The sequence below is a fragment of the Perognathus longimembris genome, chromosome 13 (genome assembly GCF_023159225.1).
Source record: "Perognathus longimembris pacificus isolate PPM17 chromosome 13, ASM2315922v1, whole genome shotgun sequence".
Taxonomy (NCBI): domain Eukaryota; kingdom Metazoa; phylum Chordata; class Mammalia; order Rodentia; family Heteromyidae; genus Perognathus; species Perognathus longimembris.
In genome coordinates this window covers 19,569,039-19,592,096 of record NC_063173.1, presented here as the reverse complement: position 1 = coordinate 19,592,096, position 23,058 = coordinate 19,569,039, and the positions used below count along the sequence as shown (strand labels likewise).

The window sequence follows — 23,058 nt, the reverse complement described above, 5'->3', positions numbered from 1 at the left end:
ACATTGAGATACAATGCCTTTGAGATACAGTGCTATCCAGTGAACAGTGGTAGAGCTGCAGTTAGAGCTCTGGATTAATGACACTGGCTAGAGTCACTATGTGTAGAAGGCACATATTCTGGGATTTTTATAAACGTATTTCCAAATTATACACTTCAAGTTATATGTGTGTATATATATAACATATATCTTCCCAAAATTATTATGAACACATTTCCTATTATCCTGGAGAAGGGAAGGGAACGCAAGGTGAGTGCCACTGGTGTCACAGAGGCCCATGAGGGCCGTATTCCAATGAAGGCCGCCCTGCTCCCACCCTCTGCATAGTCATCCTCGAGGCCTGCAGAAGCTCCTCCCTGTGTCTTGACTTCTGCCCTTGCAGTGTGATTCAACTGCGTCTACTTTACTTTCTGACATAGTTCATGACCATGCCATGCATATTTGACCACCCAGGATAGCTCTCCCTAGACTACCGTGTTTATTGAAAGACTTTTGTCAGGGGTGGCAATTAGATGACTGGTTTGTATTATCTTTGTGTTAAAGTGTCTCTCTCTCTCTCTTTCTCAACAAACCTCTCTATCATCTATGCAGCATAGAAGGAAACACAAAATACCATGTCAGTGTCAGCTTTAGCTTCTGTTCTTAGACTTACTGTGAGAATGAGTGGTGTGTGTGTGTGTGTGTGTGTGTGTGTGTGTGTGTACACACTCCTGTACCCCCCAGGGCCAGGCCTGAAGCTGAGAACCAATCATAGACAGGGAGGGAAGGAGAAGGTAACACGGCATGAGGGTTGAAGCTCGAGGGAGTGCAGAACAGGCCTAGCATCCTGCTACCCTGGTGGTCAAAGGCCCAGGCAAAGGCTGACAGCTGTGTCTACCCACTACTTTGAACCTTGAATGACTATGCCTCTTTGTGGCTCAGTCTTGTTCCCTGAAAATGGGAATAACGCTTACCTTGAAGACTTTCTTTAGGGACAAGAAGGGATGACACCTGTGCCGAGCTTATTAGAGCCTCTGGCAGGGGAGAATTGCTGAATTCACAGTAGCTGTCACCATGTTCATCTCCCAGGGGCTCCAAAGGACAGCCATGATGCCATTGGTTTGGCTTCCTTTACTTATTTATGTGTGGTCCTGAGACTCAAACCCAGGACCTTGCACCTCCTTGCTTTGTTTTCTTTCTTCTAGAAATCCGAAGGTGGAAGAGGAAGTAATGAACTCACCCTGCCTCACTTGAAGGCTCAGCAGTAGTGAGCTGCAGCTAATGAGTATTGGGAGGCTGCGCATCTACGGCTCAGGAGGGACAAGAGGGCAGATGAGCCGCAGCTGCATCCACGATGGACAGCCAGCTGTTCTTAGGACCTTGCGAAACAGGAGTAATCATAGACATTCTTCATTCCCATTCCATGAAACAGTCCAACCTTTCAAGTAGTTGATCGGGCAAAAAGCTTTGGAACAATGGAGAGGAACTTAGTGCGGAATGGTAAGCCCTCCTGGGACTGACGGAGTGGTAATTCAGGTGCAGTAAGGCTCACAGTGTATAAGTTTCTCATGTACTAGGATTAGACAGAAGGACATATTTGGTGCTCAAGCATGGGAGTGAAAGGAAGAGGCCTGCCCTGTGTAGAAGGGAGTGATTCTGGCCAGTGAGTGGGATTCCAAACCAGCCTTCTTCGGGTCAGGAGAGGAAGATAACACAGAGGCTACACCGGGACAGGCTCAGCCTCCCCTTCCCAGCCCTGAAATTACATTTCTTTGTTTAGAGAAAGAATCTGAGATATGCTCCCTCCTCCCCTCCAGCCAGCCCAATCCAATGGGAAAGGAGTCTGGTAAGTCCTTCCAGGTGCCTACAAGGAACAAAACATCCCACGATAATTCAGTAACACCCCCCCCCCCCCCCCCGATGAAATCAGATTTGTCCAGATCTTTCACAGAGAAGAAAGAAGTGAAATCAATGCTGCCCTCAAGGGCAGTGGGGTGGGGGGAGGGAGGAGGAGCTGGGGGCAGACTGAACCCACATGAAAATGTTTTGATTCCTGAGACACAAATCCATTTATTTTTGGTTCATTTCAGTATTTAGAGCAGTGCACATACATTTCCATCCACATGAGTAGTTCCCAATTGTCAGAGCAAATTAATCTTTCGCAAGCTTCTCAGCGGCGAGGTTAGAAGATAAAACAGTAGGTGGAATAGTACACTTTCCCCCGTGTGTGAACCTTCTGGAAACAATCAGCTCCTACATTTGAGCTCCCCACATCCAGTGACTGCCACTCTCTCTATTCCTGTGGCGGCGCCAGCTGCCCCCTGCTACCTCTGCCCTGCTGAGGTAGTTTTCCCATCAGCCACCTGGGTGGGGCATGCTGCCATTTCCAGTTTGGAAGGAACAAACTGCTTCCTGGGAAGAAAGACATTACTGAATTGTCATTGGCCTCCTGAATGCAGAAAACATCAATTTCATTGCAGCTCATCAGAGCTGGAAACACCTGCCACTTCCTTTCTCCGTTACAATTAACATACTGCATCTCGGCATTGATTGCTTCTCCAACAGCTAAAGTCAAGGTCTAAATGGAACAGTACAACCTGATATTATTTTTTTTTTCACAGTTTGAGAAACACGAACTTGTTCTCATTGCCAAAGCAGCACAATAGTGAGGGGATGCAAGGCTTGTGCGCCTGAGATGAATATGAGGATAGGCTAGGGCTTATCAAAAGTAGTTCTTTATTCTTGTGTTTTGGGAGGGGGGTATGGGCGATAGTTATTTTTTGGTCTTTATATTTGATTTGGCAGTGGAAAGGAGCATTACTATTCTTTCCTTGTCCTTGCATCTAGTACAGGGTGGAAGAACTCCATGGGCAGCCAGAGAATATTAACTAAATCAATAACTGGATAATTGGGGGAAAACGTCAGATTGCTGAAGAGCTACCCTCAATCCAACTTAGGTAAAAATTTGAACTTAGAATTGTCATAAGCTTTTTGGCTTAATTCAGAAGCCAGTGGAGATTGATTGTGATAAATGGCCTGAGGCTGGAGCTTCATGTACCACTTAGAGTCCTAAATGGATTCACCTTAATCTTCTCCACTAGGGCTGTTCTCATTAGAATCCTGCTCATATTGGATACAACAGAATTGTCTTCAACACACACCACATTTTACACTTTGAAGATCTGAGAACATTCTGTATTGTGAGTGAAGAACACAGTTGTTAACAATTGTTTTAAGTAGCTCAACCATCCTCATATTTTTTACCTTTTGAGAATAGCATTGAAATGGCTTTTATGTACAGCCAGCTTAAGTACAAACTGATAAATAAGAGATTTGTGTCTTAAAATTGACTAGAAAAGGCTAAGCCTTAAACTGGAGAACACAGCCTGTGGAACAAAGTGATAGAATATTAGGCCAAAAAAATCACCATTCCTCACCTTTTAGGAGAATTTTTTTTCACATTGACATTGTACAATTTTTTTTAAGTGGCAAGTCATTCTTTTGCATCCATGAAACCCAGATACTATAGCCTTGTGCCTCCTTGATTAAATGCATGCAAACATCGATCAGGGCATTTCTGTATCTAACTGGCAGAAAGCACTGGACTTGTATAAATTAACATTCCCATGCATCTACACTCTTCCTTCTAAGTGTCTGGTGGATGAATGTCTATGCATCTTTAATACTGTACATCCCAATGCCCCCAAATGCCCGAGTTATTTATATATTAAGTAGCTTATGTACCAATATAATCAGTGCTAAATGGTCTTCTCCAAATTATAGCATAAGAAAACCAGAATAATGAGGAAATTGCATTGTTCAGTAATTACACAAATAAATAAAAGTAGATAAATAGCCAGGCATGGTATAGGATTCAGAGGTACATAGCTAGATTAGGGAGATGCCTTGATATATTCCATAACAGAACTCAAGAGCCAAAAAAAAAACACCAAAGAAAAGAAAAAGAAAGAAGGAAGGACAACCTTCGGAACTTGGTTTGCCAAGGATAGTTTGTACTTAAATATCACTCAACATGTTGACTGCTTTGTCCATATGCATCCCATTTCAGGCTTATTAGCTGGCAAAACTGGGGCACTCAGGCAGCATCTCAGACAGATGTTACAGTGGTTCAACTTCGATTGAAAAAAATTTTGGTTTCAAGTCAGAACCAACTGTCCTGAAACACCTTTGTCTACTGATGCATTTAAATACTTGCAGAAATGAGTGGCTAGACATACAACAGAGAATCCTGTAGTCTCTTGTCAACAACAGACAACATCATCAAAGAATCCCACTGAAAGATAATAATCAAATATTTTATCACTACACATTGCCATTTCAAACCTTGTCTTCTTTTGGTCCCTACTACCTGGGACAAAACACCCCCAGATAACCCAATATAACAGTATACAAACTCCATCCACCAGCTTTCTTTGCATATTGGAAAATATGCAAAACAAACATCTGTGTCCCTATTTGGAGTGAAGGAAATGGAAGTCACTGCCTTTAGCCCTTGGAAGTCAGAAGTGGTTTTGTCTTTGTCTGGAAGGCCCTGGGGATAATCACAAACACTTCTGAGAAGCAGGCTTCATCTGGGACCAATGGATCATTTATAGTACTATACCAACTTCATCAATCTTTTAGCCACCAAGGAAATTTCCCTTTTGCCATCACCAACACTTACTCAAAAATTCACTTTTCAGCTGGAGGCCTGGCTCAGCAGTACTCTACTGCTAGCACGCATGAGACTGAGGTCATGCCCTGGTATTGCCCCACTTAAAAAAATGAATAAGTCACTCATTTTCTGAAAACATTTATCATTATGTTCCAGGAGCTGTAAGCAGAGCATTTTTTGGTGGGAACTAAAGGCCTTCTAAGCCAACAGGATTTGGTAAAAACCAGCAATCCTGACACTGTGATGTAAAAGTGTTATTTCCCTCTTTTCTTGTACTTTTTGTTAGGAATAAAAACTAAGGCCCAAATGTTCTATTAAACTCTCATTGCTTATGTATATTATATTAAGGCTTATAAATACACCTGGTAAATTAAATTCACCCTGGATTGAATTAACACCTGCTATATGAGTTATTTGCTTTACGTAATCAGTAATTGCAAGGTTTTTCTTTCTTTTGCTCTGGAAACACAATTTAAATATTAACCTAATCTTTAAGCCACTGCTGCCTCTTTCTGACATTTAGAAACCAGTCATCCAAGCAAAAAAAGGCAAATATGGATGTATTCATGAAAAGGCAGATTCTTCACAGTCCCGGGCCTCCAAGAGGCCCAGAAATGGGCCCCCAATCTGAAACCCAGGCTGGTATGGACTGCCAATTTCAAGAGTCTCTAGAGAAAGTTCTGAGAAGCTGTGGTACACAGGAAACAATCTGCATTTAAAACGGCTGAGTGCTGCTGGTGGCTCATGCCTGTAATCTTAGCTGCTCAGCAGGTTGAGATCTGGGGATTACGGTTCGAAGTCAGCCCAGGCAAGGAAGTCTGAGACTTTTACCTTCAATTAACCAGCAAAAAGCTGGTGAATGAGTCTCAGAGCACTAGCCTTGAGCAAACATTTTTTAAAAAGCTAAGCGAGTCCCCTGACCTTGAGTTCAAGCCCCAGTACCAGTACAAAAAATAAAATAAAATAATAACAAGCTTCTATTCTAGAATGTATTCTGAGCTCACTCCAGGGAAGCCAGGGCCTCCTCAAGTCCTGCTCAGCAAACAGCCCCTGGAGAAGACAAAGCTTTCAAAGTGCTGGTCCTCGGCCTTTTCCTTGATGCGCTGCTCCTCTAAGGAATCCACAAGTCTGTCTCTTTGCTCAATCACTTGCATCATCTTGTTGAATATTTCTTGCTCCTCATTTTTATCTTTCTCATCTTTCTGGCTCTCTAAAGAAAAACATGAAGAAAAGAAAAACATCAGACTGAGGGAAGGCAGGGCCCGCAGGGAGCTTTTGGCCTGAGCCTTCTCCATTGTTAAGGGCTTATTCTACCTGTGATCTCAAAAGGGAAAACCAGGAAATGAATTTGACACCAAGGATCTGCCCTTAAAACCACAGATTAGAAGGTGGGTACTTTGTGCCATTATCAGCTCTGATTTCACCTTGAGAATATATATCTGTGACAAGGGACAATCATTTGTGAGAAAAAGAAGTTAATACAGGCATACCCTACCAAGTCCCCCAACCTCCCTTCAGTCCTAGAAAGAAACCAAGAAACCAAGGCAAAGGATACTTTCCATAAACACATCTGAGCCTCTGCAAAGAAGTCTGAGAAAACTTAACATCAGTGGCTGCTATTTCAATGACAAGAATATTTGTCATTTGTATTTCATGACAAATTGGTGTGTATGTGTGTGTGTGCACGCTCATACACACACTGTCTGGAAACTGAACCTAAGGTTTCACAGGCTAAGCAAACATTCTACCACTCAGCTACATCCTCAGCCCTTGGTTTTTATTTTGAGACAGGGTCTAACTATGTAGCTGTACACTGAACAGGCTGGCCCTAAACTTGGCTGGCCTTTGGAGCTGGGCTAACAGGTGTGCCACCCTGCCCAGCTACATTGCAGCCATTTGAGTGGGGACCATATGGAAAGGTGATGCTATGATTGTCCCTGACGGTCCGCAGCTTCTAGGGGACGCTGCTTTCCCCCCCTAACGTTTTTGAGAGTTCAGCCATGTGCCTAATTGCTCTAAGACATCCAGTTGCCTGGGGAGGGAGGTGAGGGGGATAGGACTGTAACAGAAGGAAGGGAGACAAGGAGAAACAGGTGGTGTGAGCTGTATATCCTCCTGAGGACGGTACCCAGGGCTTCACCCAGGCTGGGCAAAGGCTTTACTACCAAGCCACATCCCTAGATCAGCAGCAGATTGCAAAAATAGGTTTCAGATTTGCCAACCAGATTTTTGCCTTGAAGAAACCCCTCTAAGTTCTTTTGGCCACTCCTATTTATGTTCACTGGGCTGGCAAGAGCCCCATCCCAGAGGATAGAAGGCGGTACTGTCACCCAGTGCATTGACCCAGTTGCTGGATCTGGGTCAGGAAGCAAGTGGATGTGAAAAGGACCATTCTCCTGGAGCATCCTGTTTTGTGGAAGGGAGCAGAGAGGCAGGAGAGGCCAACACCCTGTGCTCTGGGCCTTGGAAGCCCCAGAGCAAGCAGGAAGTGTCTTACATCATTTGGTGGACTTTTGCCCAGTGCCTGAGTCTGGGAAGAAGCCAGTTGGAAGGGCGCCCCCATGTGGACATATAGGGAAGTACTCATATACTTTGCATTGTATGAAGATCTAGTGTATTAGCAACAGGTCCTAAAGTTGCCACAGGTAGCTCACCAGTTAAACTTGCCAGGAACTTCTCATGAAGAAGCAAAGCGGCCCCATACAGAGATGGAGTGGACTCTCTGGCCACAATGAATGGAGGAAGTGCAGAAGCAAGGCCTGGTAAGACAGGAACGCCAGCAAGAACACCAAGAGCATGGCCAGGCTTTGCATGACATCGGCCACCTAGCTTCCTTCAACTGCCAGGACTGGCAGGAAGATGGGACACAGCTGTGTGGGGACTTGCTGAGTCAGAGAGCCTCTGTGTCACCAGGACACACACTTCCCTTCTCCCCTTACTTGGCAGTGACCCTAGGGAAAATCACTGAACACCATCTTTGAGATGGACCAGTTTCATCCCATGGAGACCATGCATTTTCCCACAAGGATTGTTTAAATTATTGCATCAGATCAAATTTCCTGAAGGGGAATAAACAGTTCCTATTTTCTCCTTAAAGCTCCTTGGAAGAAGCTTGGATGGAAGATAACTTCAACTGTAGAAAAAAATGAAGAAGCTACTAGAGGTTTTTCTTCTTAAATTTTATTTTTCTGGTACCTATGAGAGTCGAACCCACGGTTTGATGCATGCTAGGCAAGCACTCTACCGCTAAGTCACATTCCCAGCCCCCAGATGGCTAATATTTTTTGTGATGTTTATTTTACTATCTGGAAACCAAACATTTCAACATCTTATCAGATATATAAATCAGATTATACACTATGGCTTGTTAACTGGGGTATTTTCCAGTATTGGTATTCGAAATTAGATGAGCAACACAGAACAATTAAAAAATTTGTCTCTTAGGATAAACTTGTTTGTCATAGATGAACCTATGCATGACAAACCATTTCTTTTCCTTGCTATCTAGTGATCAAACCCAGGGCCAGGCACTGTAGCACTGAATTACAATCTAACCTATAAATCACTTGTACAAGTTTTACATGGTGCAGCTCTGTGAGGTTAGTTTTAGTTCTTTTTTAAACTTTTTTTTTTTTAAACTGAGACTTGGTCTCAGGACCTTATGCTCTTGCCTGGTTTTTTTCTACTCAAGGCTGTGCTCTACCACTTGAGCCACACCTCCACTTCCACTGGTAGGTTTGTTAGAAATAGCATGTTGTTGCTATTGATAGTCTGCAAATTACTTCTCTGTGAGGAAAAAGCAAGAACCCCTGGGTTTGTAGCATGTTCCTAAATTTAAGAGCCACCATTTACACTGGACATGTTTATTAAGGTCCCTGAGAGTCAGTTTTCTAATCTGCATAATGGAGATAAAATACCTAAATCAAAACAATGATGTCTAACCCTTACCAAGTACTTGCCCTATGCCAGGAAACTCACTAAGGTAGACACAATGTTAGCTTTATGAGCTCCAAAGATACGGTTTAATCCATTCTTTTTCACCTGTCTAATCCATGACAGAGAGTCGTGCCCTGCTTTTCTCGTGTGCAAAGTCCTGGCCAGCCCATGCTAACAGATAATTTCCTCGTTACCATCTTTAGTGTCTACAGGACCAGGCCTGCCTCCCTCTATGCTACCCAAGGGCCTTTTATGACCCTCTGTGTAGTGTCCTACTGCTTTGGCTGGTCTCCCCAGTGAGATCACACACACTGCCTTCACCAAGTGCCTGGTTACACCAGGCTCTCTCTAGAGGTATTTGCTAAGCAAATGGCTGGATAAATGAAGGAAGAAGTGGCTTTGTTCTGGCCAGGCTTAGTGTTACATGCCTATAATCCCAGCACTTGGAAGGCTGAGGCAGAAAAATCAAGACCCCCTCAGGCTACCCTGGGTCTACCCAGCAAGATCTCGTCTCAATACAAATCGATCCAACTATGCGCTCACTGTGCTCGTTGGGGTGGGCACAAGGCAAGCTGGCTCTGAACTTTCCTCTGGCTCTTAGGATGGTTTTCCATGCAGAAGAGGAGGAGAACGCCCCTGTGGGATTTAGATTCTTGGCTTAAGTATCCCAGAGAGAAAGCTATCTGTAACAAAGGCCCCACACATGTTATCACACTCACCTTCCTTGAGCATCTTTTCTCTTAATTTCTGTTCCAGTCTGCTTTGATGATCTTCTAGTTCTAGTTCTTGGGCCCTGGGTGAAGACAAAATGTTTAAAATGTACATCTGAGGAAGGTGTGTAGAAACACTAATGAAGACACCATTAGCAGTAGATACTGCATTCTTATTAAACCTGAGGTCTTGGGACATCTCTCCATGGAAGACTTGCTGTGGCTGGAAGTCCTTGGACGTGCCTAGAGGGCAGCTGAGGATGATAATGTAGGCTCAGTAGGCTCTGGGAAAGCCACCTGGACCACCCTTTGTGGGGAGGCTGAGGCAGAACAACAGAGAAGGCACTAGAGTGGTCCAGGGGAGAAACAATGACTAATTTCAAGAATCTCTTCTAACCACTTCCAAGTGTGATGTGGCCAACAAGAAAGCAATTATTTCTTGATTCAGAACTCAGCAGGGAAGAGGGTAGTTGTTCCTAGCACCACCTCTCCTCCCCTGCCCCACCCCAAGCCTTCCAAATGCCCTCTTTGGGTCAGGGTGGTTATAAAATAAGGCAGCAAAAATGACAGATAGCTCATAGCCGGCCGTAGGAGGCTCATGCCTGTAATCCTAGCAACTCAGAGGCCGTGATCTGAGGATTGTGGTTCAAAGCCAGCCGGGACAGGAAAGTCCAAGAGACTTTTATCCACCAGAAAACCGGAAGTGGAACTGTGGCTCAGAGTGGTAGAGGGCTACCCTTGAGCACAAAAGCTTAGGGACAATACCCAGGCCCTGAGTTCAAGCCCCACAACAAATAACAACAAAAAATTAATAAATAAAATAAAGAAATGACAGCTCACATTCCAAGCAGATCTCAGCCCTGTTGCCTGAACGCCACCAGGAAGAGGCCAGACATGTCGCAGAGTCCTTCCTGTGCTTCACTCAGAGGCCAGACACAGCCCACCCCCCCTCGGCAGGCATGTGTGCTCTTCAATGTGGGCCTGGGGGGCCAGAGTCTGACTGAATGACTTCTATCTCCTGACCCATTACCTGAAATCTATTTCCGCTACAAGACTCCACAGAGAGAAGAGACAAAGATTCTTCGTGCTAATGCCAGCATGAGATGCAAGACATAAAACACCAATTTGCCTCAATCATTATTTCGTATGCACAAAGAGGAAAAAATCCCAGGATTTCAGCGGAGAATGGTGCCCCCCCCACTCTCCCACCCCTTTGCTGTTAGGACTCACTGTTATCTGTGTTGCCTTACTTACATGATCAGTAGTTCCGACTCATATCGCATTAATTTATTCTTCTCCAGAACCAGCTTAAACCATTCCTGCAAAAGCTGGGCTTCATCCTGTGTGCCTGAATCTGCTTAAGAAATCAGTGGTAAATGGGTTAGATTGGCATTTCTCTCCCCATGATCAAGACCACGTTAGCAGGCCATGTTTGTGGCAAGAAGGGCTCGGCAGGTGGCAGCTCCTGGCACCCTGTTGATGCCTTGAGGTCATAGGCATGACAAATGAAACCCACCTGTGCGTGCTCTGGGGGCGGGGGGGGGGGGGGGCGGCCTCCTGGGCAGGTGTCACGTGACTACTCCAGCACCAGATGCCTGTAATCTTATCCTACTATAAAATACCCTTCTCCTGCCTGCTTGTCGGTTCTCCATAAAACTTGGGTAGGTTTATGCATCACACCCACCACCAAAGAAGCCCTAGGTGCAGGTTACTAGCTCTGACTCCTTCCCCTCCAATCAGAGAGGCCAGGTGGTGCACGGTTCTTCATGGGACAGAAATGCTCATAGCACACTTGATCACTGCATAGTGAATGGCATTTTTATTTGTTTTCTGCCGAAAGAAGAGCCCAAAAGAAAAGCAATTAGGTTTGCATCTCACAAAGCAAGCTCCTATATTCTTACAGCTTGGATTGTGTATAGTGTTTATTAAATGCAATGTGTTGGTACTGCCCTGTGCACTGGCACTACAAACCTGGAAACCCCACCTCGAAAGGGAAATAATATTTGTTTCTTTTTTCACAGCTTCTTAGCAATCTCTCTGAATTTCTTTCTAAAGCTTCATCATTACTCTCCCCCCACCCCCCGCTTTTTTTTCTTTTTTAATATGTGTTGTGTAGTACCAAGGTCCTCACATTTGTCAAGCAGGTTCTTTACCACTTGGGCCACTCCACCAGCCCTTTTTTCTGTTGGTCAGTTTGGAAATCAGGTCTCAAATTATATCCATGCTGGCCTAGACTATGTTCCTCCTTTGCTTTCCTACACGTCATTGGGATGACAGGCATATACCACCACACCCAACCACTAGTTGAGATAGAGTCTTGTAAACGTTTTCCTTGGGCTGGGCTCAAACTACAGTCTCTAGCTCTCTACCTACCAAGCATCTAGGATTAAAACTTGAACCCCAACACCCAGCTCACCATTTCTTTAATACTCTGTCCTAGAGTTTTGACAAGGATCCAAATTCACGTCTCTTTGGCATACAAAAAGTAGAAAATGTATTTAAGTCTTCCTGTTTTGGAACTCTCCATGAGTTTTCAAACACGAAGGTTGGGGCTGTAAGTTATTTCAACAGCAGGAGCTTAATTTGATTTAATCCCACAAAGTCTGATAGTAAAATGTGACCCTCAAGATACGTTTCAATAGACTAGTTTTCACCTGAGCTCAGAAACCTGGGTTCACAGCTCTTTGATTTGATTATCTATTCCGATTCAATCTCTTCCTCTACATGTTTGTTTAATGTTTCTACATTAAGGATCATTTGTGTGATAGAGAAAACAGAAAAGCTGAGCGTTGACAATCCTGCCTTTTCCTTGTCGCCTAATGTTAGGCCATCTGCTCCAAGCGGGGCCTATCTTCTCCCTTGTTCCCAATCCAAAAGAAACAGCCTTTAAGTCAAATTTTTTTGCTGTCATTGGAGTATTTTTTGGTTGTTATTTTTCAAATTCAGCCTCTTTACTACATTATACCTGCCAGGACTGGCCAGACTTTCATCCTGATGCCTGGCCTTTTCTATGTCATGTCTCTGAAGCTCTGGCCCACCGAGTTCCTGGGTGCCACCCTGATTTCAAGTGACATGTATGCAACCAGCACAAATAGACCTGCATCACTTAATTTAGTTTTTTTGTTCTCAGTGCAGTAACTGGAGACACTCATTGGCTGCAGTTCATATTTTAGAGCTTTCCTTTATCCCACCCCCCTCCCCATGTCAATATTAAGGTTTGAACTCAGGGCTTCCCACTTGCTCAGCTGGCACTCTACTACTTGAGCCACACCTTCCACTTGGCTTTTTTGCTGGATTTTTTTTTTTTTGCCAGTCCTGGGGCTTGGACTCAGGGCCTGAGCACTGTCCCTGGCTTCTTTTTGCTCAAGGCTAGCACTCTGCCACTTGAGCCACAGCGCCACTTCCAGCTTTTTCTGTATATGTGGTGCTGGGGAATCGAGCCCAGGGCTTCATGTATACGAGGCAAGCACTCTACCACTAGGCCATATTCCCAGCCTTTGCTGGATATTTTGAAGATAAGGTTCCATGAACCTTTCTGCCCATGCTGGCCTCAAACTATATAATCTTTCAGATTTCAGTCTCCGGAGTAGCTAGGATTATAGGTGCGAGCCAGCATTGCCTTGCTGAGTCTTCCTTTCTTCGGTAGTCAAAGTCAATTTTGGAGATCTTGACCTGGAATCTTGTGTGGGTTTCTAGGAAATCAGTAATGCATGGAGACAGTTCTCTATGATTCCATCAGCTTTTCAAAACATCGAATGCTTTCCTCTGGGTCCCCATGAAGTTGGAATAGACTTTCTCTTCGCCAAAGAGTTCAGAAGATCAACCAGACCAATCAGGCTGGTCCTGCCACTTACAAACATGTGGCACTGGAGTAACCTCATGGGGGTGTTGACAGGACTTATCCACTGATTGGGGGACTATATAAAACAATGTACACACTGACATAGAACTTGGCCCGAGTAAGCTTTTGGTAAGCTCTCCCATTGCTACTACTTCTTTGTCATTTCTTCTGGGATCGAGTTCTATTGTTCCATAAGGATTACTTTCAGTTCACCTTTAAAACAGCTAGATGGTGATTCCTGACTTGAGTATACATGGTGAAATTTTATCTGGTAAAACTTGAGGTTAACAACTGAAACAGCAAAAAAAAATCTTAAATTATATTTGCCTTGTGTAACTTATCAGGGATCCTTGAAAAGGCTTTGTGCAGATTCCCACTGATCCCGTGGCTACTTCTGTTGTATGGAGAGCCCATTGGGGCAAAGTTGTGGCTAGAATAGTACAGTTGAGAGGAAGTGACCTACGGCACTATGGTAGATAGGACAACCCAGTTACCGGACCCTTTCTCTCCACACTTTGCCTGGTCCACTATCAACTGCTTCTTCATTTGCTCTTGGACCTCTTCCTAGATGAAAATATAAGTAGTCCCATTGCTATGGCTAAATAATCAAAAGCAAACAGGAAACAACCTCAATTAGTAGTCATTCATTTTGGCCTGCTTTTGTATCTCAACAATGCAAAGTAAATTATGTCACTCTCTAGTAAAAGTCTTCAAATGACTCTCTGTGATCAAGTTTGAGCTGCCACAAAGACATCTTACTTAGTTCCTGCTTATTTTGAGGTAACTGGCCCATAGTGGCAGGTAGCTTTTATTCTAGACAAATAACAGCAGAACAAGTGAACAATCTGCTCCTTAAAGTCATGAACTGAGAAACTTGCCAGGTGCTGGTGGCTCACAACCTGTAATCCTATCTACTCCACAGGCTGAGATCTGAGGATTGCGGTTTGAAGCCAGTTCTGGCAGGAAAGTCCTTGAGCTTCTTGCCTTCCAATAACCAGCAAAAAGCTGGAGGTGGAGCTGTGGCTCAACTGGTTGAATATTAGCCTTGAGGAAATAGCTCAGAGGGACAGTATCCAGGGCCCAAGTGTAAGCCCTAGGACCAGCACAAAAATACAAACATACATGATAACATATACAAAGTTTTATGCATATATACACAAGCTGACTAAAGGAAGAGTCCCAATGGTGTAACTCCTCCACACAACTAATGAACTGCTTAACAAAATGAATCCCAGAAAGCATGTTTTGAAGGGGGAGGGGAATGAGGGGAAGACACACTAATGGAGGGAGGAAGGGCAAGCAAATGCAGTCATTTTATCCAATGCACATTACATCAAAAATTGAGCTATATAACACAAGGGTAGGGATGGGAGGAAGAAAATGGGGGGAATGATGGGCAGGGTAACATTGACCAAGATGCCCTGTACTCATAACTTGACTTACAGAATTGTAACATCTTTATACAACTACTTGGTTTTTTTTTTTTTTAAAGAATGTTTCTAGCTGGGAACTGGGAGATCTATCAATACTCTTAAGCTGCTAAAATCTGAGGATCAAGGTTCTAAGCCAGCCCAGGCAGAAAAGTCTGTGAGACTCTGCTCTCTAATCAACAAAAAGCAGGAACTGGAGTTCAAGTGGTAGAGTGTGACTCTTAAATGAAAAGGCAAATGAGAGCTAGAGGCCCTGACTTCAAGCCCCAGTACTAGCACAGAAAACAAACATAAAAAGAATGCTTTGATTCAACAATGACATTTGCTGCAGAATTTTAGAAATTAAGAAAGCTTTATGACTACAAATTTTTGTAATCTAAATGAGTGCTCAATTTTCTGAATGATTTCCTTCTTATGTTGAAAAGCTTCTAACATTTTCCTCTCGTATTTCACTGTGGTGACTGCTAAATCACATGATTGACAAACTTGAAATTAATGAGCTTAGTGTTCACTGAACTCTTTCATCTTTTCTGAAACTTTGCTATATCTTTGGCCTTCCCTTTTTCATTCCTTCTTTTTTTTTTCTGCCTTTTATTTAGCAATCCAGAAAGTTGCCTTTTGCTTATTCAATGCTTGGCCTGCTGGCTTTCTACATAGTGGCCAATGAGCTACAAACACAGGTCGACATCTCATAGATGGATTATTGGGATCTGTGAGGAGACTTCTAGAGACTGTGGGTACCATTCACCTCTTCCCGGAGTGGGCCAGCCTGCATACCATCTGACCCTGAGCCATTCCTGGAACTAGCCAGGTAGATGATTCTGGGAAACAAGTCAGAACACCATGCCTGACTCCACACTACTACGAGGCTTCTGGGAAGAAAGATGAGTGAGGCTCTTTTGCTGCTTGCTATAAAAGTTGCTGAGCCCTTGCCCCTGGGATCCTTAGTGGAGAGACAGCTTCCACCATTCATGGGCGCCAACTGTCCTGTGAAGTCATATCCTGGGACCTAAGAACAGGCCACTTTGCCGCCACACCCTTACTCCTGCTGTTGGCTTGCGTGGCACTCCATTCTTCTGAGATATGGAACTTCAGGATACCAGCACCCACAGAGTTGTGTGAATGAACCCAGACTGCATGCTAGCTTCATTTACTGTGGATTTGTGTTATTTCTGCCCATTCTCAGTAAAGTTAGTGTTCTTCTGCCAATGACTCATTTTATTATGTGATAAAGTATTTCTGTGGCTCCATTTTGATGCTCACCTGCACTAGACAAATCAGATGCCATAAGGTCAGAAGGCCTCAACTCTATGTTCTGCCCACCCTGTGAAAGAAAGGTAACCAGCCACACATAAGGACTGGCAAGGTGGTGTAACTTGAACTCACTGCCTTTTCATACAATTAGAGGATAATTATGGAAGGCTATCCATCCCCAGATCCACGCCCAAACACTGGCCACAGGCAGAGGGTGTGGCCCTGAACCATTGTGCTATCATTGCTGAACTGCTTTTTTACTGAATTGTTGTGTTGTTGGGGGTTAAGAATAATTTGAGGTTTTTTGTTTTTTTTTTTTGAGAAGCCCCCCTCCGCCTGCCTTCAATGCTCCTGCTTCTAGTTCTCCACTTGAGATTACGGGCATGCACTACCATGCGCAGTTTGCAATGGGAATGCTTTATTTTTCCACGTCTTATTACTAGCATCAGTCATTCACAAGGATTTCATGGTGGCCTGTCCATCGGTCAAGCCATAGTGCCTTGGTGAGACACACCAAGACCACACATGGACCACACCTGTGAAATCCATGTCTCATACGGACTTCTAGAAGCCAGATCACATGCTGTCCAGGGAATGTCCTTACAGATGAATAGGAGTGGATCAACAAACAAATGCATTCAGTTTGAGAAATTCTTGACTTCATCATGATAGGGAAAAAGAATTAATTCTTTTGAACACTCATATGCCAGGCCCCCTTCTCAAGTACATTACTAACATACCATTTACTCTTTTATTCCTGTCATTCCTGTGAGTTGGGCATTATTAGCTCTGTTTCATACGTGAGAAAATTTGTCAGCGATATCATTGCTATCTATATAATGGCAATATCAATACTCAAACTCAGGCCAGGTATGGAGGTTCATGCCTGTAATTCCAGCTACTTAGGAGGCATGGATGGGGAGGGTCATGGTTTGAGTCCAGACCAAAAAAAAAGTAAGACCTCATCTCAACAACGAAGTCAGGTATGGTGGTTCATATCTGTTATCCCTAAGTAGGCGGTATAGGTAGGAGGACTTCCATGTTGGGGGGGTGAGGGGAAGAAAGGGGCCAAACAAAAACAAGATGTGCCTGAAAAATAAATAACTAAAAGCAAAAAATATTGAGTACTGTTTAAGTGGTGGAGTACCTGCCTGGCAAGTGTAAGGTGATGATTTCAAAAAAGAAAAGAAAAAGATTCAAACCCATTCTAATACTTGTGTTCTTCCCAAGGCTCCTCATTGTTACACAATCCAGGAAATTATTCTTCCTTTGAGTTCTCAGCCACAGTCAAGATGAACACCACAGAGAAGAAATCCAATGCCTTCCCACTTCTTGGCTAAGGGTTTTCTCGCCATTTCTGATGATAATGTGCGTTCCTGCTGCCACCTGCTGGCAGCCCCACTCATCCCGGGCCCCTCAATCTTGCTTGCAGGATAACCCAGCCCCTGGGCTCCAAAAAAAGGCAGAATGGTGCCAGCCAGCTAAGAGTGAAGATCTGCTAAGAGTAAAGCTAGAAGGGAAGTGATGCCTTCCCTCCTTCCCTCCCTTCCTCCCTCCCTCCCTCCTTCCCCCTGGTCGTAGATAACTCCTTCCTCCTCGGACTGCGCCCTGCCTTCACATTTCACCTGTCTTCAGGTATCAAAGGAAAGTTCAGACCATTTCAGTCCCAATGCCTCACCATGCCAAGTTGGGACATTCATGGCTCTGGTTTGTAACACTCACCAACCACATGGGCAACCTATATGCCAGTAGGTAGCAATGGGTGCCTGGACTGAGAGGAGTCCCTGGCAAAGCTGGGTTTCGCTTGAGAAAATCAGGCCATTGCCTGTTATGGAGTGGGGCAGGGAGGGGGCAGCCATGAGCACTGGATGTCTTCAATGCTTTTGTCAAACTCTTTCTCTCTCTCTCTGTTTTCTGGCTGTTTTCTGGGGGTGGATTGCTAGGTTTCCAATTTTTTTCTTTGTTCCCTTTTCTTGGATAAAGTGGAGGGAGGGGGAACCCCATCCTGGGGGTGGGTGTTGGGGGAGTTTCTTTCTGTTGGAAAAAGAGAAAGCAGGAATTGTGGTGGGACAATTGGGAGCTCATCAAAGCCTCATCTTGCTCATCAGCCATCTCAGCCCTCAGACTGCGCCCCCGCACCATCCTCCTCTAATTCAATGCTGCCTAATGAATAATTCCCAGGAACAAAAGCCCTTTTCAGGCTGCCGCATGTAATTATTAGGGGAGACTTCAGGCCTTGCTGTGGCTGGCTCCTCTAGGTTTCAGGCCTGTCTCTAAATTTGGTTATTCACAACCTTTAGAGCTCAATGTTATTGCCTAACTGTGATCATTTTCTAATTATCCTAATAATACCTATTAAATAATTCCCATTAAATCACTTGAACCAGTGCAGCACAGACCAGCTCAAATACAACTTAATCTAATAAGCACCGTCCATTCATTAAGCAGCCGGGTGATCTCTTAAAGGAACTGGATGGAATATTGAACCACCTAGGAGCGCCATTACTGCACAAATGCTACGATGAGGCCGGCAGTATTCATTTGGAGGACCTGCCTCCTGAATCTTCCATTTGGTTCCCTTGGAGGCCACTGTGCATGGCTTATCTGTCTGCATCTCCAGCCCCCTTGTCAATTTGCATCTGTCACCCTGCCCCCACAAGAACATTCAAGAAGAAAGAAGCCATAAACTTAACAAAGAAATTAAGTTACCAAGGATACAAAGGGAATGAATGGAATCCATCTTCTGGCTAGTTCAGCCCACCTTTGAAAATAAGGCCAGCTGAAGAATCTCTCTGTCTCTGTCTCTCTCTGTCTGTCTCTCTGTCTCTGTGTCTGTCTGTCTCTCTCTCAATCTCTCTATCTCTCTGTGCTGATGCTGGGCTTAAACTCTGGGGGCCTTGTGCTCTGACTTACCTGACTGGCACTCTTATCATTTGAGCCATGTCTCCACTTCTATGGACAGATTTCATTAGGTGTGACTCTTATTTATTTTTAAATACCTTTGGAGATGAGACTCATTTTTACAAGAAGCTTTAAACATCTGATATTTATATTTTAAATTTCAAGCAATAAAGAGACAGATATTTCTTTTCCTTTTTTTCTTTTCTTTTTGTCAGTTGTGAGGCTTGAACCCAGAGCCTGGGTGTTGTCTCTGAGCTTTGCTGCTTAAAGTTAGTGCTCTATTATTTGAGTCACAGTGCTACTTCCAGTGGTTAATTGGAGATAAGTATCTCATGAACTTTCCTACCTGGGCTAGCTTAAAACCGTGTTCCTCAGATCTCAGCCTCCTGAGTAGCTAGGATTACAGGAGTAAGCTACCAGCACCTGGCTTTGACATTTCTTTAAAGTTTCTTGTGTGGATGCTTAATTCTTGTAAAATAATATTAGATAGTGTTCATTGAATGACTGCATGTGGTAGAGATGGGTAAATACTTTTCTTACCAACACTAATTCTCAACAAGATCTGTTAGTGTAGGGATTGCTATTTCTTACTACTTCTGTTTTTCAGAGAAGGAATCTGAGAGGTTAAGCTTTTTTTCCTTAGAGGTACCCATCCTCGATAGAGTGAAACAGGTTTAAACATGGGGCTCTGGACATCTGTTGAAGTCTACTTTTCCCATCATTTTCCCTACATTGACGTGTGTTAGTAAGAACAAAGTAAAAGTCCATGTAGCTTCTGAGAGGCATCCTTTCCACTGGATATGTCTCACTGCAATCAAGAGATTCCTAGTGATATTATCAAACAAGAACAGTTCACACTACACTGCTAAAAGTACCTATCATAGTTGGAGAGATGGCTGTATGACTCTCAGCTCAGACAGCAAGGCATGTCATCAGTTTGTAACAAGTCTACTTCTTGTGTGTGTGTGTGTGTGTGTGTGTGTGTGTGTGTGTATGTATGTGTGTGTGTGTGTGTGTGTGTACCAGTCTTAGGGGTTGAACTCAGGGTCTTCAATCTGTCCCTGAGCTTTTACTCAAGGTTAGCACTCTCTCTAGCACTTGAACCCCAGCTCCATTTCCGGCTTTTTAGCAGTTAACTGGAGATGAGAGGCTCATAGACTTTTCTGCAAAGGCTGGCTTTGAACTGTGATCCTTGGATCTCATCTTCTGAGTTGCTAGGATTACAGGTGTGAGCCACCAACACCTGGCACAAGCTTACTTCAGATGAACAAATGCAGGAAGGATGTCCAGTGTGTTTAAGTAAGAAGAACCCAGCACTGGGTTCAGCTAGTCCTCACCGGGTATGAGCACTGTTTCCAATCCACTAGTGTGGAAACTGAGGTACGGAAATCTGCCAGTAGCTCATCCCTGCTAGGTGGTGGTGACAAGTGAGACCATAGCTCTGTAGCCAAAACCTCTGGTTCTTATTTGCAAGCCCTTGTGAGGCTGCGGAAGTATTTCCTACACTTCTGTACATAGGACTTTGTGTGAACTTCATGGCCTCTGCTAGCATCATTCTCAAATGACAGACTTGAGCACCAGAGCCCCTGGCTTAATCACAGTTTTACTGCAATCCTTACATACATTCTCTATGGTAGAAAACTACTGTTTTGCCCACTTTAGGTGAGAAAAATAAAAGTTTATTATTTTTTTTTCTAAAATAACCTGATGGGCCCAAAGTCATACCAATTACAAAAGGAGAAACCAAGACTCTAACTTTGGGTAGTGACTCACTCCCTACATGGCTTGAACATTTGAATATTTATTCCAATTTTATCCTATCCTCTGAGCTACAAAGGAATGTTCCTGCAGGCCAGGAGCGAGGCTGGGCCTCCCAGCAGCTCATTCCATGGCCTGACCAACGCCCAGAGGAGTTCCAAGAGTTCTAATGCATGAAGCCACGTGGCCAGAGCACCCCATATCCAGGCTAGCAGTTCCCCTGATGGTGACAAGATCCCTTTGTTTTTCCCTGGGGAAAGGCTAGCATGTCATCAGACTGCAGACATGGACCAAAACCTGCTGCTCAGACTTCCTGGCATGCCATACCTGCTTCTCCTCGCAGTGCCTTCTCCAGCCTCACACCCTGGATCTCCGAAGCCCTCTGCCGCTCCTCCACTTCCTCCAGCTGTCTCTGGATGGCCTGCAATGCCAAGATCACACGTCACAGAAAGACTTGGGACACGCAGAGCCTTGTCAGGGGCAGGTTCTTCCACTGACCCTCCAGGAAGAAGAGGTGTTGTTGCTAGCGGTGCTCTGATATCTGGATGGGGTCCTCTCAGTCCCCCAACACTAGACCTTAATGCTCCTGCCATTAGAATGAAATGTAAACAAGATATGTGGCTGTAATCCTCACTACTCAAGTTTGAAGTTCAAAGTCAGCACAGATAGAAAGTCAGCAAGGGCAGAAAGCCCATGAAACCAGAAGTGAGCTATATAGCTCAGTGGTAGAGTGCTAGCGTTGAGCAAAAGAGTTAGGGGACAGTGCCTAGGCCCTGATTTCAAGTCGTAGTACTGGCACAAAACAAAACAGACAAGCTATCTGTGAATGTGTTCAATCCATCCTGAGCAGCTAGGCAACCACTGTCCTCTGACAAGGTTGATCACAGCAGAGGCCTCTAAGACAGGAGGTGCTGGGCTAGGTGGGTGGTCATCCTGGTTTCTGGACTCCTTGGAGCCCACAGCCTTGGACTATGGTCATGGCCCAGTGACTGGGTCTGTCACCAGTCCTCAGAGTAGAGGAAATCAGAGTGTTCTCCCATTCTGTTTGTCTTTTGTTTTTTTGGTACTGGGGATCAAACCCAGGACATTGCACTTGCTAGGCAAGCGCTTTGCCACTGAGCTACATCCCGGCCCTAGATCTTTTTTTTTTTTTTTTTTCTGTTTGTCAGTGTTCTCCTATTCTGTTTCCCAGAAGCAGCAGCAGCAGTGACCTCCTGAGAAGTGGTGTCATGGGGGACCTGGGTCTGCTCCTGGGGACATCTGGGAGAAGGTTGTTTTGCTCCTCTCTTTTGCTACCCACGAGTGGATTCCTTCCTTTCACATTCAGTGGATGCCCAGGGTGCTGTCAGCACAGGCCTGTCATGGGCTTTGTCACCAGCAGGCTACGATGACAAGGTACCAGATGTTTGACCTGCTAAGGGATGATGCCCGCTCCTCAGCACTTGTTAAGTTTGAATGTGCAGATACATTTATTTTCCATCAATCTCTTACGTATATTAGGAAGAAGAATGAGGGGAAAGTATTTCCTATATATGTTTTTCTCATTTCCAGTAACTTTCTCCATTTTCAAATACCAGGTTGTCAAAAGGTTGTTTTGTCCTTTGCTGAAAGAGACTTTGTACCTGACAGGACAGATTCATTAAAGGGACCATGAGCTACTTGATCAGGCCTAATACCTGTGTGCCCCAGCTCTACTGTATTTCAACTCTGCCTCACTTCCCTTCCTCTGTAACCCCATATTTTCACATCAGCCTGTATTCACAGGTACAGGAGCAGAGGCCGTGAAGAGACCCAAACAGGGGTGGGCCCTGTGCACCCATGTGGCTTTTCTCATCTCAGCTGTGAGTATTTAAGCCTCACACATAAAATGGGAAGTCTACTTATAAATTAGAATGCCCTCTGCCTCTCTGTTTCTTGTAAGGACAATTATATCATCATAAATCCATCCCTTTCTGAGATGGCATAGAAAGGAAGAGAAGGGGCGGCTCCCATGACTTCAGTACTGATCACACAGTTGGAGCAAGAGGTGGCTATGGACTCAATTATGTTGTCACTCCCCACCTCCCCCAAATGAATAGGCTGAGGTCCGAACTCCCAGTGTGACTATCTTAGGAGGTGAAGTCTCTAAGGAGATCAGTAAGGTTCAATGAGGTCATAAGGATGGGGCCCTGCTCTCATGGGGGGAGGGAAGAGGAGGAGGAGCAGGAGCAGGAGATCAAGAAGACCATATGGAGACTCAGTGAGAGGGTAGCTGCCTCCATGCCAGGAAGAGAAGGATCCCTGTGGACAACAAGCTCAACAGCACTTTGATCTTGGACTCCTTAGCCCCAAGACCTGTGTGAAAATAATTATCTGTTGTTTAAGCCATCAGATCTATGGCAGTTTGCCACTGCAGCCCAAGCAACCCAACCACTGCCTCCCTGGCTAGTTCTTTAGAAACTGAAGGTGAAATGATTTAAAATGGCCTCTTTAGGTGCTAACAGGTTGGGACTCAAAAGGCCATTGTAATTCTTCCCTATGGGCAGCATAAAGGGCTAACATTGCCAATGGGTGTCATAAAGACTTGTTTTGTTC

The 23,058-nt window shown here is 44.5% G+C and overlaps 1 protein-coding gene across 4 annotated transcripts in view; it reads right to left on the bottom strand.

Annotated features, from left to right (window-relative positions):
• Positions 1 to 5,635: 5,635 nt before the first annotated feature.
• The window catches only part of Mical2 (microtubule associated monooxygenase, calponin and LIM domain containing 2), a 190,002-nt gene continuing 172,579 nt past the window's right edge, over positions 5,636 to 23,058 (bottom strand). For 2 of the 4 annotated variants that reach the window (XM_048359417.1, XM_048359418.1), the window contains 4 exons: positions 20,812 to 20,905; positions 10,555 to 10,654; positions 9,310 to 9,383; positions 5,636 to 5,864 (listed from right to left, as the gene is read on the bottom strand). In XM_048359417.1, coding sequence (XP_048215374.1) covers positions 5,680 to 5,864; positions 9,310 to 9,383; positions 10,555 to 10,654; positions 20,812 to 20,905 — 453 coding nt within the window. In that variant the 3' untranslated portion in view covers positions 5,636 to 5,679. Of the gene's footprint in view, positions 5,865 to 9,309; positions 9,384 to 10,554; positions 10,658 to 20,811; positions 20,906 to 23,058 lie in introns of all 4 variants that reach the window. The other 2 variants (XM_048359414.1, XM_048359415.1) reach the window with 1 other exon arrangement.